The sequence below is a fragment of the Crassostrea angulata genome, chromosome 3 (assembly GCF_025612915.1).
Source record: "Crassostrea angulata isolate pt1a10 chromosome 3, ASM2561291v2, whole genome shotgun sequence".
NCBI lineage: Eukaryota > Metazoa > Mollusca > Bivalvia > Ostreida > Ostreidae > Magallana > Magallana angulata.
In genome coordinates, this window is record NC_069113.1 from 51,477,422 (window position 1) to 51,491,343 (window position 13,922).

A 13,922-nucleotide genomic window follows, 5' to 3' on the forward strand; every position below is an offset into this window, starting at 1 on the left:
CTACGTTTTAGACGCTCGTGATATTGCTCGCATTTCTTTTTTTACAGTATTTACAAAATCTGTGTTTTTTACGCTTACGAATTAATTCTTTTAGTATTAATTAGCACAAATGCAAAAGTTCAAACGAAAGCTCAATATCCATGGATATAAAATAAATGACCATAGAGTGTATTTCCGGAGAAAGAATGTTCATTATGCTTTAGATGTTACATTAAAATAGGGATTTCCGGTAAAAAAAAAATGTCAGCGCTCAGAGGATCCACATGTTTATTCAAACGGATACTTTCTAAAGGGACAATAACTAATAGTAATTTATCTGAAAGTCGTAGGACTATATCGAGTTTACAATATATATATCGACCCAATAGTTTACGGTCTCCTTTAGGAGTTTGTGCGTGTGTGTTCTTTCGAAGGTCGAACGATCATTGGATTCACTCTAGAAATGTTTTGTATAACGACAGTGTTACGTCAGACTCAAAAGTGAACTCTGAAAAAGAAGATGCTAAAAAAAAACCCAAATGGAAGAAGTATGGGGAATACTTTATGTGGTTTAACCTTGCATTTTTCTCTGCAGGGGCTGTATATAGCCTCTATATTTTAGGTAATAGATGTAGTTTGTTATTTAATTTAGGAAAGGAGAAATTGTACTATAGTCTGTCCCAAGTTAGTGCTTCCATCAATTTTTGATGATTTTTAATAAAAATACACATACCTGTGAAAGAAATACAATTGAAATCGATGAAAGGGAATATATCCAAGATACCTTCATTGAACAATTATCCCTTTTCACTCATAAAATTTCACAGGAACGAAAACAATTTTCTTAGGGAGATTCATAATGGGAAATGTTGAAATGTTAACATCTTTTCTCCATTCGGAATACACTCGGAATACATCGCGCAATTTTTTAACGTTATCATCCGGGCTTATTAATGGCTGATGCAATGCAAAATCTCCGTAGACTTTCAATTTTGGGATGTGTATTGAAACCTGAAGCAGTAGAGGGGGCGTTTCAAAACAGATAATCTGGACATTTTTCATGTTAATGGATGAACGTAGTTTGAGCACAAAGGTATTTACTATTATTGAAATATCAAGCAAAAAGTGGTGGAAGCAAAAACTCGGGACAGAGTATACCAGTATAGTTTAACGTCAGTTAGAGTTAGGAAGTTGAAATTCTGGGTTTGCTGTCCAATGCTGAGTTGTCAAAATGAGTCGAAAAGACATTGTACACTATTAATTAGAAAGAATAATCTTGCCCTGACAAGGCTTCGCTCAGGTCACTGTAAGAATTCATCCCATATACTTGCAATGTAGCAGCCATGAAACGGATCTGCATCGCAACGATTTTAAGTATGTTAAAAAAAAATCTGCAGGGGGGAAAACATATTTTTACACTTAACAAACCTTTTTGAACATGCATATGATTTAAATCCACAAAATATCCATTTAATGAGTCATGACAAAGAATTTTGTTAATATACACGTTTAAATTTGCCTGCCATTTTGTCAGAATCACACTTGGATGGCCTTGGATTTTATCATAAGCATGCCGACAGAGACACCAAATTTTAAATGTGATGTGAAAGTGACAGTGATTTCATTGCAAAAACAGATAATGTGGTAAAATAGGATTATAAAAGAGCAACATTATAGGTATTTGATACCAATCATATGAAAATGAAGGCGAGATACAATGCAATATTTTTTTTACATTTGCTATGAAGCAGGTATAGGGGGGTCCATAGGACATCTGTCATTTAACGATAGAACATTCTACCTATCTGTTAAACTCATCTGTACTGGCTAACCCAGAGCTCTGAATGCCACCAAGGATGTATATACTAACGAGATAGGCAACTTCTACATTTGCATGTTTACTTCTGAAACTATCACACAAGCCTTGTTTTTAAAACTCTGTTCAATCCCAGTAAAATATTTATTTATTATTAGATTATTTTTTTCCTCTTGTTAAAAGGAATGGGATTTTCATACATAATAATTCAGATGCTATAAACTAATTTATAAAAAAAGAAAATATAAGCATTGATTTTTACGTAATCTCGGGAAAAAAAAGGGCAAAAACGGTTTTAACAACTCTGTCTTAATAATAATCAGATCAGGGTTACAAAGTACAAACAACAATTCTAGTGTAATTTTAAGATAGCTTTTTAAAGGCTTCATAATGATATATCTGGTTACATCATAGATATATGAAGTTAACAATGACCTACAAAATTCAAGTACCGCGTGACTTCAGCGTGACTTGCGAGAGTTTCATATCCTGTTAGTATATACATCCCTGATATTACTGATATGCTACATAACATCTTTTTCCTTGATGATTGTTAGAGCTGTAGATTAACAGGAAAATTCAGGTTACCTATAAGTTGATATTGATTACAAGTTTTCATACTTGTTAAAGAGGAACCTCTTCTTTTCCACAAGCACCCGATGTTATATATTTTTGTTCAGACTAAAAATAAATAGGCCTACCTACCCTGTTACTAAAAATACATAATTAGAAATAGGGTTTTATTTTTATTATGAAAAAAAAATATAACGTCAGGTTCCTTAGTCCAGTCCTTAGAACACAGGTAGCCTATTAAAGGGAATGATTAAAAAAATTTTTTTTTAAAATAATATCTATCAGTGTTGAAAGGAAAGCAGTTAAGGCATTAAATAGCCTTCTGTGCTTCAAAAGTATTGAAAATCTTTAAGTAAATTAATTGTGATGATTTCAAGAACTCTACTCTTCTTTTTGATCAGGCGTGCCTCCAACTGATCCAGAAGGAAATGTTGTAAGTAAAAATCTACTTTCGATGTAATCTTTTTCAAAAAATGCAGATTTTCAATACCCGGTACTAGAGAATTCTATTCATTTTAATTTGATAGCCATATTGTTTCTATTGCAGGTTGGTGATGAGTTCGGGAAAGGTAATATCATTTGTAAATTGATTAATTGTTAAAAATGATTGTACCGGTTCTGCTTGGAATTTTTTTTTATCTTTTTTTCTATGATTTCAGGGTTTTCCATTAAAAGAAGTATTGCCAACTTCAAAATGAAGAAACAGGTAGTTGTAAAATAAGCTTCGTTGTATAGTCTGTGAGGCAGAACATTTTTGTAATGTATGAAAATATATACAGTTTATATATGAAAAGAATGCTGACATACTCTATATTGATATGTGTAGGAGATAGAGGAGCCCTCCCGAAAGAAACTGCTCCCTGAGCCCCTTCAGCCGCCGTTTGTCCAGCCTCCCTATACGCTGGTGTTAGAGATCACAGGCATCCTCGTCAAGCCAGAGTGGACGGTTAGCTAATTCAGTGGACCCCACTTAATATAATACTTATTATATCAGAAACAGTTACTATATAAACCATACTATTGTGGAATCATTTTTATTCGTGGATCAATTTTGTTGTTACATATGTATAAAGTTTGGGATAATATTATACAAATATTGCCTGGGGTCGAGGGCATCATTGATTATATTAGCCCCCGAGGGACGAAATATTTTCATCTCAAGGGGGCTAATATAATCAATGTTGCCCGAAAACACAGTCAACATTTGTTTTGTTATATGAAGAAACAAAAGAAAGTAATTGAAAACAGATCGCCGTAATTTTCTCAGCTCAACAAAGAATTCACAAATTCAATTTTGTGTAAAGTTCATTTCCAAAATATCCTCAGCATCAAACGGTCAATGGTGATATTCCTCCGACCGTAAGAATTCTACCTGATTTTACTTCACAGTAATTCGCAAATCCTTATATCCGTTATGATAGCAAACCGTTGCATTGCGCGTCCGTTATTTACTTGCCTTGATTGACTGTCTATTATGATGTCACCTTCTTTTGGAGTCGCGAAGAATTATTTACGTCATCGTTTACGAATCAACAAATCAGAGGCAATTATTTGAAATAGAAGGAATGTTCTCTAGATATTATTCCTAGCTGGTCAATATCAAAAAAATATTGACCGGTTAATATTTTTCAGATGAGCTAATATTACAATTATTGACTATTCATCTATATAGAGTTATATAGTGAGAATATACTACTGAATATAACAATAACTAGATACGATCTCGTTACGAGTAACGAGTAGGTCTTCCGTTCAATTTTTTAAACGATTCGATTAAAATATCGATGAAATTTCAAAATTCTCCCTCAACCACTTCCTTTTAGATAATGTATACAATTGTCAATATCCTTTAAAATGCTTAACAAAGAGTTTTGCTTTTTAACATACAGCACATTAAAGATTTAAGATTTTAGTCTCCTAAAATCTCTAAATACGTCATCAATGGGTTTGGAAATGAGTTTTACAAACTGATATTGCTGCGATCAACAACTTTGTTTTTATAATGCATTACAAAATCTTGATCGTTTTTAACGTATGAGTAATAGAGTTTAGGAGTCTATTGGCCCCTAATTTTAGGGGCCAGCCCCTTTTTCTTGATTTTATACGAAAGGTCTCATGAATACTAACATTTTTGGTTCTTACATCCATCTAAAATTGATGTTTACTTTTGAGATACAAATGATTGAATATTTTAGGGGCAAGCCCTCTAGATCCTTAATGGGGACAGAAATTCGTGTTTTGATAAGCAGAATCAATTTAAATCATTTAATCAAACATTTTCTCTTCTTTGATGTCTAACAAAATATGTATACTTCTCTAGTTATTTTTCGTCAAAGTTTTAGTACTTTGGCCCCTAAAAATCCCTAATTACGTAATAAATGGGCGTGGCAATGATTTTTTCGAATAGATATTGGTACGATCAACAACTTTGCTTCTATAATGCATTACAAAATCTTTATCGTTTATAAGTTATTTGTAATAGAGTTTACGAGTGCCTTGGCCCCTAAAAAAAGGGGCCAGCCCCTTTTTCTTGATTTCTTTGAAAAGGTCTTAAGAATACAAACATTTTTTGTTCTTACACCCATGTAAAATTGTTGATCATTTTTGAGATACAAATGATTGAATATTTTAGGGGCCAGCCCTCTAGATCCTTAATGGGGACAGAAATTCGTGTTTTGATCAGTGAAATTAATTTAAATCATTTATTCAAACATTTTCTCTCCTATGATGTCTAACAAAATATGTATACTTCTCTAGTTATTTTTCGTCAAATATTAAGTACTTTGGCCCCTAAAATTCCCTAATTACGTAATAAATGGGCGTGGCAATAATTTTTTCTTATAGATATTGGTACGATCAACAACTTTGCTTCTATAATGCATTACAAAATCTTTATCGTTTTTAAGTTATATGTATTAGAGTTTACGAGTGCCTTGGCCCCTAAAAAAAGGGGCCAGCCCCTTTTTCTTGATTTCGTTGGAAAGGACTTATGATTATCTACCACTTTTGTTATATATATTTTAACAAAATATCAACTGATAAAAAGATACAGATCAAAACGTTTGAAATTTTTGAATGAAAATTCGTACTCAATTTTCGTGCCCAGGCGAGCTCCAAGAAATGGCGCCACTGGCGTGAAACAAAATAATAGTGCACAACTTCAGACTATAGACTACCTATCCTGAAAATTTCATAGTCATATCTCTGATAGTTTCTGAGATCAGCTCTGCACAAAATAGGTCGTAAAAAACTACAAAATGGTCGATAAATCGGTACCGGAAGTGACGACAACAAAAATTTCAAAAACATATAAAATTCAGATGATGACTCATCATCTGTGAAAAAATGTTGAAAATCGGTCGAATAGTTTTCGAGAAATCGCGTGCACAAAATTTGGAAAAAAAAATAATAATAATAATAATAAGAAACAGTACGAAAACTATAAGGTCTTCCGTTGGAAACGGAAGACCTTAATAAATATGAAACTAATGCTTTTATATACGTTTGTGAGGATATAATTTCTGGGGCTAGGAAAGCCACAAACATTGGTCCCCCAAAAACAATGATGATTCCACAGTATATGAATGGCTGCAATCTGTCTGTTACAAAATACTTTTTGGATTAAGTTGAATGTCTGCAATGCATATTATATTAAGGTACATCTTCTTTCCCATAAAATCTAATTATGTTCAATAAATAATATAATTCAATTACAATTGAATGTCATTGTATACAGTTTCTACAATAAAGTATTACACATTTTGAACACAGAAAACCACACAAAATTTTATTTTGTATGGCTATAATTTTCAGATAAAGACAGGATGGCGGTTTAAAAAGCGACCCGGTGTGGACTACTTCCTGCAGGCGATTGGCCCACCTCTGTTTGAAACTGTTGTATACACCTCAGAAACTGGCATGGTAAGTCCTGGGTTCGCTATTTCATTAGCAGGTGCTTTGTCTTGAGATTTTTTTTTTTTTTTAAATTTAAATTTTCATTTTATAATACATTGTACATATAACACATTCACACACACATACATACAAGTCAAGATGCTATAAATATAGAAAACTATTCAAGTTGATACTATTTTACATAAATTGAAATGAATAAAGCTCTTGAGTTTAGATATTAAGAAAAAGATTTTTCCCTTCAAACCATCTATCATTATGTTTATCATAAGAAGAGTTTCTGATAGCAACACAATTTTCAATTTCATATCTAAGGTTTAAATGACATTAAATGACATGATTTCCATGAGAAGGAAGTCTAAAAAGGTAGACTCGTCAATAGAGTTACTATACATGTATTGATCTTTAACAGACTGAATATGTGTTTTTACTTTTTCAACACATTGTCTTAAGATTATAACTTTGATGAGGGTTCCCATGTTTATGTTTTATGGCCTGTCTTTAGAGACCAGTCAGACTGTCAGATAGTGGTAACCCTTTCTGTTGTTTTATGGCCTGTCGTTAGAGACCAGTCAGACTGTCAGATAGTGGTAACCATTTCTGTTGTTTTATGGCCTGTCTTTAGAGACCAGTCAGACTGTCAGATAGTGGTAACCCTTTCTGTTGTTTTATGGCCTGTCTTTAGAGACCAGTCAGACTGTCAGATAGTGGTAACCCTTTCTGTTGTTTTATGGCCTGTCTTTAGAGACCAGTCAGACTGTCAGATAGAGGTAACCCTTTCTGTTGTTTTATGGCCTGTCTTTAGAGACCAGTCAGACTGTCAGATAGTGGTAGTGATTTCTGTTGTTTTATGGCCTGTCTTTAGAGACCAGTCAGACTGTCAGATAGTGGTAGCCCTTTCTGTTGTTTTATGGCCTGTCTTTAGAGACCAGTCAGACTGTCAGATAGTGGTAGCGATTTCTGTTGTTTTATGGCCTGTCTTTAGAGACCAGTCAGACTGTCAGATAGTGGTAACCCTTTCTGTTCTTACTTTATTCTATGTTCTGTTGCTACAGTTCTCCACATTGTCCACTGTAGTTTGCAGACATTGAGATAATGTTCATTGTGTGGCTTTTTATGAAATATAATAAGTTTGAGTTTTCACATAAATTTACCTTCTTTCAGCCGACATATCAAATGATAAAAATTTTAAGCAGCTTTTCATTTTTATAGGCATAGCAATTTGATATTAGATGCCTGTAATAAATTACCAAAAAGTTACAGTAGGCTTCATTTGGTGTATTGCTTTAATATTTGCCTTTTTTTTCCAGAATGCCATACCTGTTATTCACTCGTTGGACCAGCAGGGAAATATAATGTACAAGTTGTACAGAGATGCCACTCTGTATGACGGCAAAGACCATGTCAAGGTCAGACATAGTTTTTTAACAGCAGTTATCAACACTCACAATAGATACAAGGTCTTTTACTTTTCAATGAATTTGGAGCAAAGAGATGTACCTGTTCTTTAAACTATCTGAATAAAGAATTTCTAAGAGGAAAAATCTTACTAATAAAGCTATTATGCTAAATATACTTGGCCAATTAACTAAGTTTGAAAATTATTCAATAGGAATATAACCTAAAACCTACTTCCTTTGATAAAATTTACAAACTAAATGTGCAATGAATTTCCAGATAAATTGATTATTTTTCATTCCAGGATTTGTCCTACCTGAACAGAGACTTGAGTAAAGTGATCATGATTGACTGCAAGTCAAAAGCTGTGAATCTCCAGCGGAACAATGCGTTTGTCCTGAAGGAGTGGGACGGGGACGAGAACGACACCTCTCTCTTTGATCTCGCCTCATTCCTACAAAGTGAGTCTCCTCTTCCTTCACTTCCCACATGTTGAAATTTGATAACTTGAATTTTAAAACTTACCTCAGTTATTGTACATATATTTTCTTTGTAAATGATAAAGGAGTTTATAAATTATGAATTTGAAGCTTCTTTGTTTAACAGTACTTAAAGAAACAAAATATTGTGTCTTGAAGTTACCAAATCAGGCTGTAAAACAACCCCTAAAAGTAATCAGTCTATAAAGCATGACAGGACCTCCCCCTTTGCTTTCTGCAGCTCTTTTATATATGAGTATTACATTCTTGAGAAAAAATTTAATTGGCCGATCTTTTCCAGCTTTGGCTCACAGTAAAGTAGATGATGTACGGTCGGTGCTGGAATATTACATGCAGTTTGATGATCCTATGGCCAAATTTAGAGAAAATCAACTTATTTTACAGGTAAATCAATTATATTCAATATTATTTCTGTGTTTTTCACTGATAGAATATATGCATGATCAAATTATTATATTGCTAAGGTAAATATAAATTGTACATGGTACCTACAGTCAGCTAAGAATTATAAAAAACATTCTCATTACCAAGATTAAGGAGGAAAGAAGTTAAAGATCTTTTATATTTGGAAGTTAAATCCCAAATAACTATAAACTGAGGAAGTTAACCATGTAACATGTACATGTCGGATAGATTGTTTACGACAGCTTCCTTTCCTTTTGTAGGAAGAGCAGGAGAAACAGAGAATAATGCAGGAGAGACCCAAGCAGAAATCACCTCTGGATTTTGCCAGGTCATTCAAGAGGTGATGTTCCTTGAAAAAGAACTGTTTTATCAAAGAAAAACTGGTAGTGCTTGGAACATACAATTTGAAGGAAAATGTAGAGAAAGTCTGTATCAGATGTCAATTGTGCTTGTTGCAAGTCTGAGACTTGTAAATCAATTTTCTTTTAAGATGTACATTTATGCTATTTCAGTTCAAGTGAAATAAATGTATAATACAACAAATGAAATTTTATCAATAAATTGATTTTCACGTAACAAGTATGGAAACTGTTTCTTTCTCATTAATAGAACACTATACCTTTGATTTGAAATTTGTTTCATAATTTGTAATTTCACTAATGTTTTAGCAATATTTAGTTTTCAAATTGAAAGATTTTTTTTTTCAATATCAAAGATTTGTAATATACTTGCAAGTAACAATCAATGCCTACAGGATTGTTGAAGAATTCATGCACTGACTGCTACATGTACTAGTTCAGCTCCAGAAAGTAGGAAAAGGTATAAAACAGTAAAAATAGATTCAAAATATGTAAACATTGTAATACGTTTACTATATACCGGTAAATGTGAAATAAGAAAACACCTGTGTTTAATATGACATCTACATTGAAAATGTTCCAAAATCACATTCTTTAAAAAAAAAACCAGAATTGATGTATTTTAAAACACAATATACAGATAAAGCTTACAAAAATGCTTATTGAAAAATCAAGGAATAGCTGTAAACTCAATGATATCAAAAATGCATTGGCATATTGTTGCTGAATTCACATATAAAGTTGGTCAGTTTTTCCAGTGATTTGTTATTCATATCACAAGTGTACATCCCTTTGTTTGTGAGGAAGGCAATGTCCACAACAGCATAGAGTTCCCGGATCTTCTCGCTGTGAAGAAGCTTTTCCGAGGCCTGAGGGGGCAGGGCGTGGTATTCCTTGTGGTGAATCACAGCTACTGTGACAGACCTGGAGCCTTTGAATGAAAAAAATAGTGATCAAATGCTATCTATTTATCATCTTCAGTAGCCCAAGATCCAATTTGCAATTCGTTTATTTTCATCAAAACTAAAACAAAATCAGACCATTGGCTAGCAAATATAATTACTGCTCTCTCTCTCTCTCTCTCTCTCTCTTTTTCTCTCTCTCAGACAGATGATAGATCATAATTTACTACGTAAATTTAAGAAATTTTAATATTCCAGGAGGAGGGGAGAGGGCTTTTTTTCTAGATCCGCACATGCACAAGACAGACATACACGTGACTTGTTGTAGCGCCTGCTCCACGTCCGTTCCAAGTCTGGAGGCGTTGATACAGAGAACAATCAGGGGTTTGTTGGCGGGGATAGACTTGGGGTCATCTAAGGGAACAATTTCCAACTTCTTGTCCCTCGTAGCCTCTATATGCTGCGACAAAATTAACTGTAGCTCTGACCTAACGGCGTTTGAAATTCTTTCATTCATTGACGAGGCAAACATGTAGACTCGCACTGAAATAAAAATTAAAGTTGATTGAGTTTACTTTGTCAAATAATTACATATAGGAACATAATAACGATACATCTGATTACGCCTGCTTAGAACTGTAGCTTAAAAGTAAATGGATATCTCATTTTATAATGATGCTAGTATAGGACCGTTGTATTGGTGTGTTCGATACTGTCGATATCATTGTCATGTGGTTTACTGATATAGCATATATATTTTTCCGCTGTGTTCAGTTTATCATAGAGTTTCGCTTATATTTTTTTCTGGTTTGACATAAACTATTGCTGTTGCCTTCAGAAATTATATCAAGAGGCCCATGGGCCCGACCCTATCCCCGGGAGTCATGAATTTCACAACTTTGAATCTACACTACATGAGGATTCTTCCACAAATGTTTCAGCTCTCCTGGCTGATTGGTTTCTGAGTAGAAGAATTTAAAACATTTACTCTATATATTCTTATGTAAAATTCGTCGCCAATCTTTACCCCACCCTACTCCCGGGGGTCATAATTTTTGCACTTTTAAATCTGCATTACCGTAAGATGCTTCCACATAAGTTTCAGCTTTCCCGGCCAAATGGTTCCTGAGAAGATTTTTGAAAATTTCTCAATTTTTCAATAATTCCTAATTATATCCCCTTATAAAAGAATTGGTTCAGACGGACAGACAGATGGACAGACGGACGACAGACAAAATGTGATCAGAAAAATTCACTTGAGCTTTCAGCTCAGGTGAGCTAAAAACAAGAGACCAATAGGTCTCAAAGGTCATTAGAGAGTCATAGTCCATACACAATCTTGTCGAGGAGTCTCAGAAATGAAATTTCATTCTAGAGTAGAAAAATTACCGGTATAATATTGTAATAACGAATATGCATTTAGTTTTAAAAATTTATGTGGAAGTAGAGAGGATTTTCTAAGATTTAATTCATTTTTACGATATGGCCAAATTGGCCCCACCTAAAGCCTAAACCCCTGACCAAAGGGCCATGAAAATTTTGGTAGAGGGCTTCATGGACATCATAACCAGGCATTCAGTTTTTTTCCTCACATGAGAAGATTTTTTTAAATTTGGCTTTTTGCATATTTGACCCCACATGTGGCACCCCGGGGTAGTAGAGCTAGCTATGATTTCCTCTTACCATAAAGATGTTTCACACCAATTTTGGTAATAATTGATCTTGTAGTTCTTCAGATGTTAATAATGTAAAATTGTTAACGCAAGACGACGGACAAAGACCAATTGCAATATGTCACCTGAGTGACCTAAAAATCATAAACTAGCTATACCATGCTTTACTGAAACACTATACTAGCACGATATTGAAATTTTATAACGTATAACCATAAATACATTTGCTATTTTTGCAATGCCACCATCTAATTGGCAACATAGTTCCGTCTCCGATCGTTATAAATGCATACAACGGACCCAAAACAATTTGAAGAACCGTTCAAAGACCACCCTTAATGTTTCCTTATCGTAACGCGACTAGTACCTGGTTCCCGCGTTAATTTGTCCAGCGTATTTTGCAGATTTGCAACTTCTCCCTCCTTCTCCCGTAACTTCCTCTTCAGCGCTGAATTCTCCTCATTTAGCTTACGTACGGTATCGTCATATGTGCCACTGCCATGATATCGAGGTGAATTATCTAATAGTTTCATTAAGTCATCTTTTTCACGTCTTAGACTTTCTATGGCATGATTTTGTGATTCCAAAATTTTTTGTATTGATTCCTAAAAAAAGAGTTGTCAGTATTTCACTTAAAGTTTAAAGAGAGTCCTTTCTGCAGAACTCGCTTGGTTAATTTTCAACATCTACAGTCAACGGTTCTATACATTTTGCCAAACAATGTTATTTTATTCATTTAAAACAAACATACAATCAAGCCAACATATGTGTCTTTGTACCTGGATGGGCTTTCACCACAATCAGTTAAAGAACAGTTTCAGGATATAAACATTTTATTCAACAAGGTCCAAAAAATTGTAAGGTGCCATTAATACATATGTCCTTGGTATTGTCGTCTTCAATATCAGTCATACAGCTAGGATTTTGCTTCCATTGAACCTATTAATAGGGGTTAACTCCAGAAAAGTTTCTTCGTAATGTTTTGACTGACCTTTGTCCAATCAGATCGTAGCTGGGCGGAGTTGAGACATTCCAGCTCGTGACTTAATTTGAGAGAGAGAGAGAGAGTTAACTGGTTAATGGAGTAAATTATAGCCTAGATGAGGCAGATGAGCGAACTATCTATCAACAATAGTTATAAAGTGACAAATCAAGGTCAAGTATATATATATATATATATAGATAATGGTAATGTCAAACATCGAAGACTGTACATAGGTTATTAAAAAATACTGTGCCTAATGGATAAGATAAGTTTTTTTTAACTATATATACGTCTATGTAAAACTTTGACCCCCCCCCCCCCCATTGTGGCCCCACCTTACCCCCGGGGACCATGATTTGAACAAATTTGAATCTACACTATCTGAGGATGCTTCCACGCAAGTATCAGCTTTTCTGGCCAAATAGTTTTCGAGAAGAAGATTTTTAAAGAATAACTCTATATACTTCTATGTAAAACTTTGACCCCCCCCCATTGAGGCCCCACCTTACCCCCAGGGACCATGATTTGAACAAACTTGAATCTACACTATCTGAGGATGCTTCAACACAAGTATCAGATTTTCTGGCCAAATTGTTTTTGAGAAGAAGATTTTTTTTAAAAATATCACTTAATTTTCAATAAATCCTAATTATTTCCCTTTACAATAGGACGTGGCCCTTTATTTTAACAAACTTGAATCCCCTTTACCCAATGATGCTTTGTGCCAAGTTTGGTTGAATTTGGCCAAGTGGTTCAGGAAAAGAAGTCGAAAATGTAAAAAGTTTACAGACAGACAAAAAGTGATCAGAAAAGCTCACTTGAGCTCAGGTAGGCCACAGGGGCTCGTCACGAAGTTTTTTCAATCTTTTATATATACCACCTCTATACTATAAAATACACCTTGTGTATTTTATAGTATAGAGGTGGTATATATAAAAGATTGAAAAAACTTCGTGACGAGCCCCTGTGGGTAGGCTAAAAATTAGCAACTGTGTTATTAAGCAATATGCATGTTGTACTTATTTAAAATGTTTAATGTATCACCGGTCTCTTTAACGAAGTGGGTGCATTTTATAATACCGAATACACTATACCACTTTTTTCCTTTTTTTTTAAAAACAGCTGTATATATAGGGCGTAATCCATACAATAACTATGCACTATAGGTTGCAAGCCGATTCGGGCACGAATTAAGCTGTCTCTAAGCAAATTACCTGATCTTTACTGAAATTGTTAAAGATATTGTCAATGTCCTTAAGCCGTTCTTTGATCTCATCTGTTTCGTGTTTTGAAATCAAAATCCCCATAGTTAGTGTTTCATTGTAGATATCAACTTTCGCTTTCGTTTTGTTTTTAGCATGAGACTCATGGGCCATATTGCTTACCTCAACAATTCTCTCTCTCTCTCCCTCTCCCCCCC

At 34.1% G+C, this 13,922-nt stretch overlaps 2 protein-coding genes across 2 annotated transcripts; one reads left to right on the plus strand and one right to left on the minus strand.

Moving 5' to 3' along the window:
* The first annotated feature begins 209 nt into the window (after window positions 1–209).
* On the plus strand, window positions 210–9,165 carry LOC128177065 (mitochondrial import inner membrane translocase subunit TIM50-like). The gene is made up of 10 exons (XM_052843588.1): window positions 210–601; window positions 2,770–2,801; window positions 2,916–2,937; window positions 3,028–3,074; window positions 3,195–3,314; window positions 6,182–6,289; window positions 7,591–7,689; window positions 7,983–8,139; window positions 8,459–8,562; window positions 8,844–9,165. Exons 1-10 carry the CDS (start codon window positions 241–243, stop codon window positions 8,925–8,927), a joined length of 1,134 nt encoding a protein of 377 aa, XP_052699548.1. The 5' UTR covers window positions 210–240; the 3' UTR covers window positions 8,928–9,165.
* A 378-nt stretch (window positions 9,166–9,543) lies between these two features.
* LOC128177068 (uncharacterized) lies at window positions 9,544–13,848 on the minus strand. Its single transcript, XM_052843590.1, has 4 exons — window positions 13,717–13,848; window positions 11,885–12,122; window positions 10,157–10,387; window positions 9,544–9,873 (listed from the first exon to the last, which is right to left on the minus strand). The coding sequence occupies exons 1-4, from the start codon at window positions 13,807–13,809 to the stop codon at window positions 9,641–9,643; spliced, it is 795 nt and encodes a 264-aa protein (XP_052699550.1). The 5' UTR covers window positions 13,810–13,848; the 3' UTR covers window positions 9,544–9,640.
* Between the last annotated feature and the right edge of the window lie 74 nt (window positions 13,849–13,922).

Bases quoted from the DNA above. Each gene is read 5' to 3' on its own strand.
- LOC128177065 (XM_052843588.1), top strand. From the start codon at position 241: ATGTCAGCGCTCAGAGGATCCACATGTTTATTCAAACGGATACTTTCT. The intron at 2,938-3,027 runs GTAATATCATTT...CTATGATTTCAG, and splicing joins TGGTGATGAGTTCGGGAAAG to GGTTTTCCATTAAAAGAAGT. The intron at 8,563-8,843 runs GTAAATCAATTA...TTCCTTTTGTAG, and splicing joins AAAATCAACTTATTTTACAG to GAAGAGCAGGAGAAACAGAG.
- LOC128177068 (XM_052843590.1), bottom strand. From the start codon at position 13,809: ATGGGGATTTTGATTTCAAAACACGAAACAGATGAGATCAAAGAACGG. The intron at 12,123-13,716 runs GTAATTTGCTTA...CTCTTTTTTTAG, and splicing joins ACAATTTCAGTAAAGATCAG to GAATCAATACAAAAAATTTT. The intron at 9,874-10,156 runs GTATGTCTGTCT...TTTCATTCAAAG, and splicing joins GGCGCTACAACAAGTCACGT to GCTCCAGGTCTGTCACAGTA.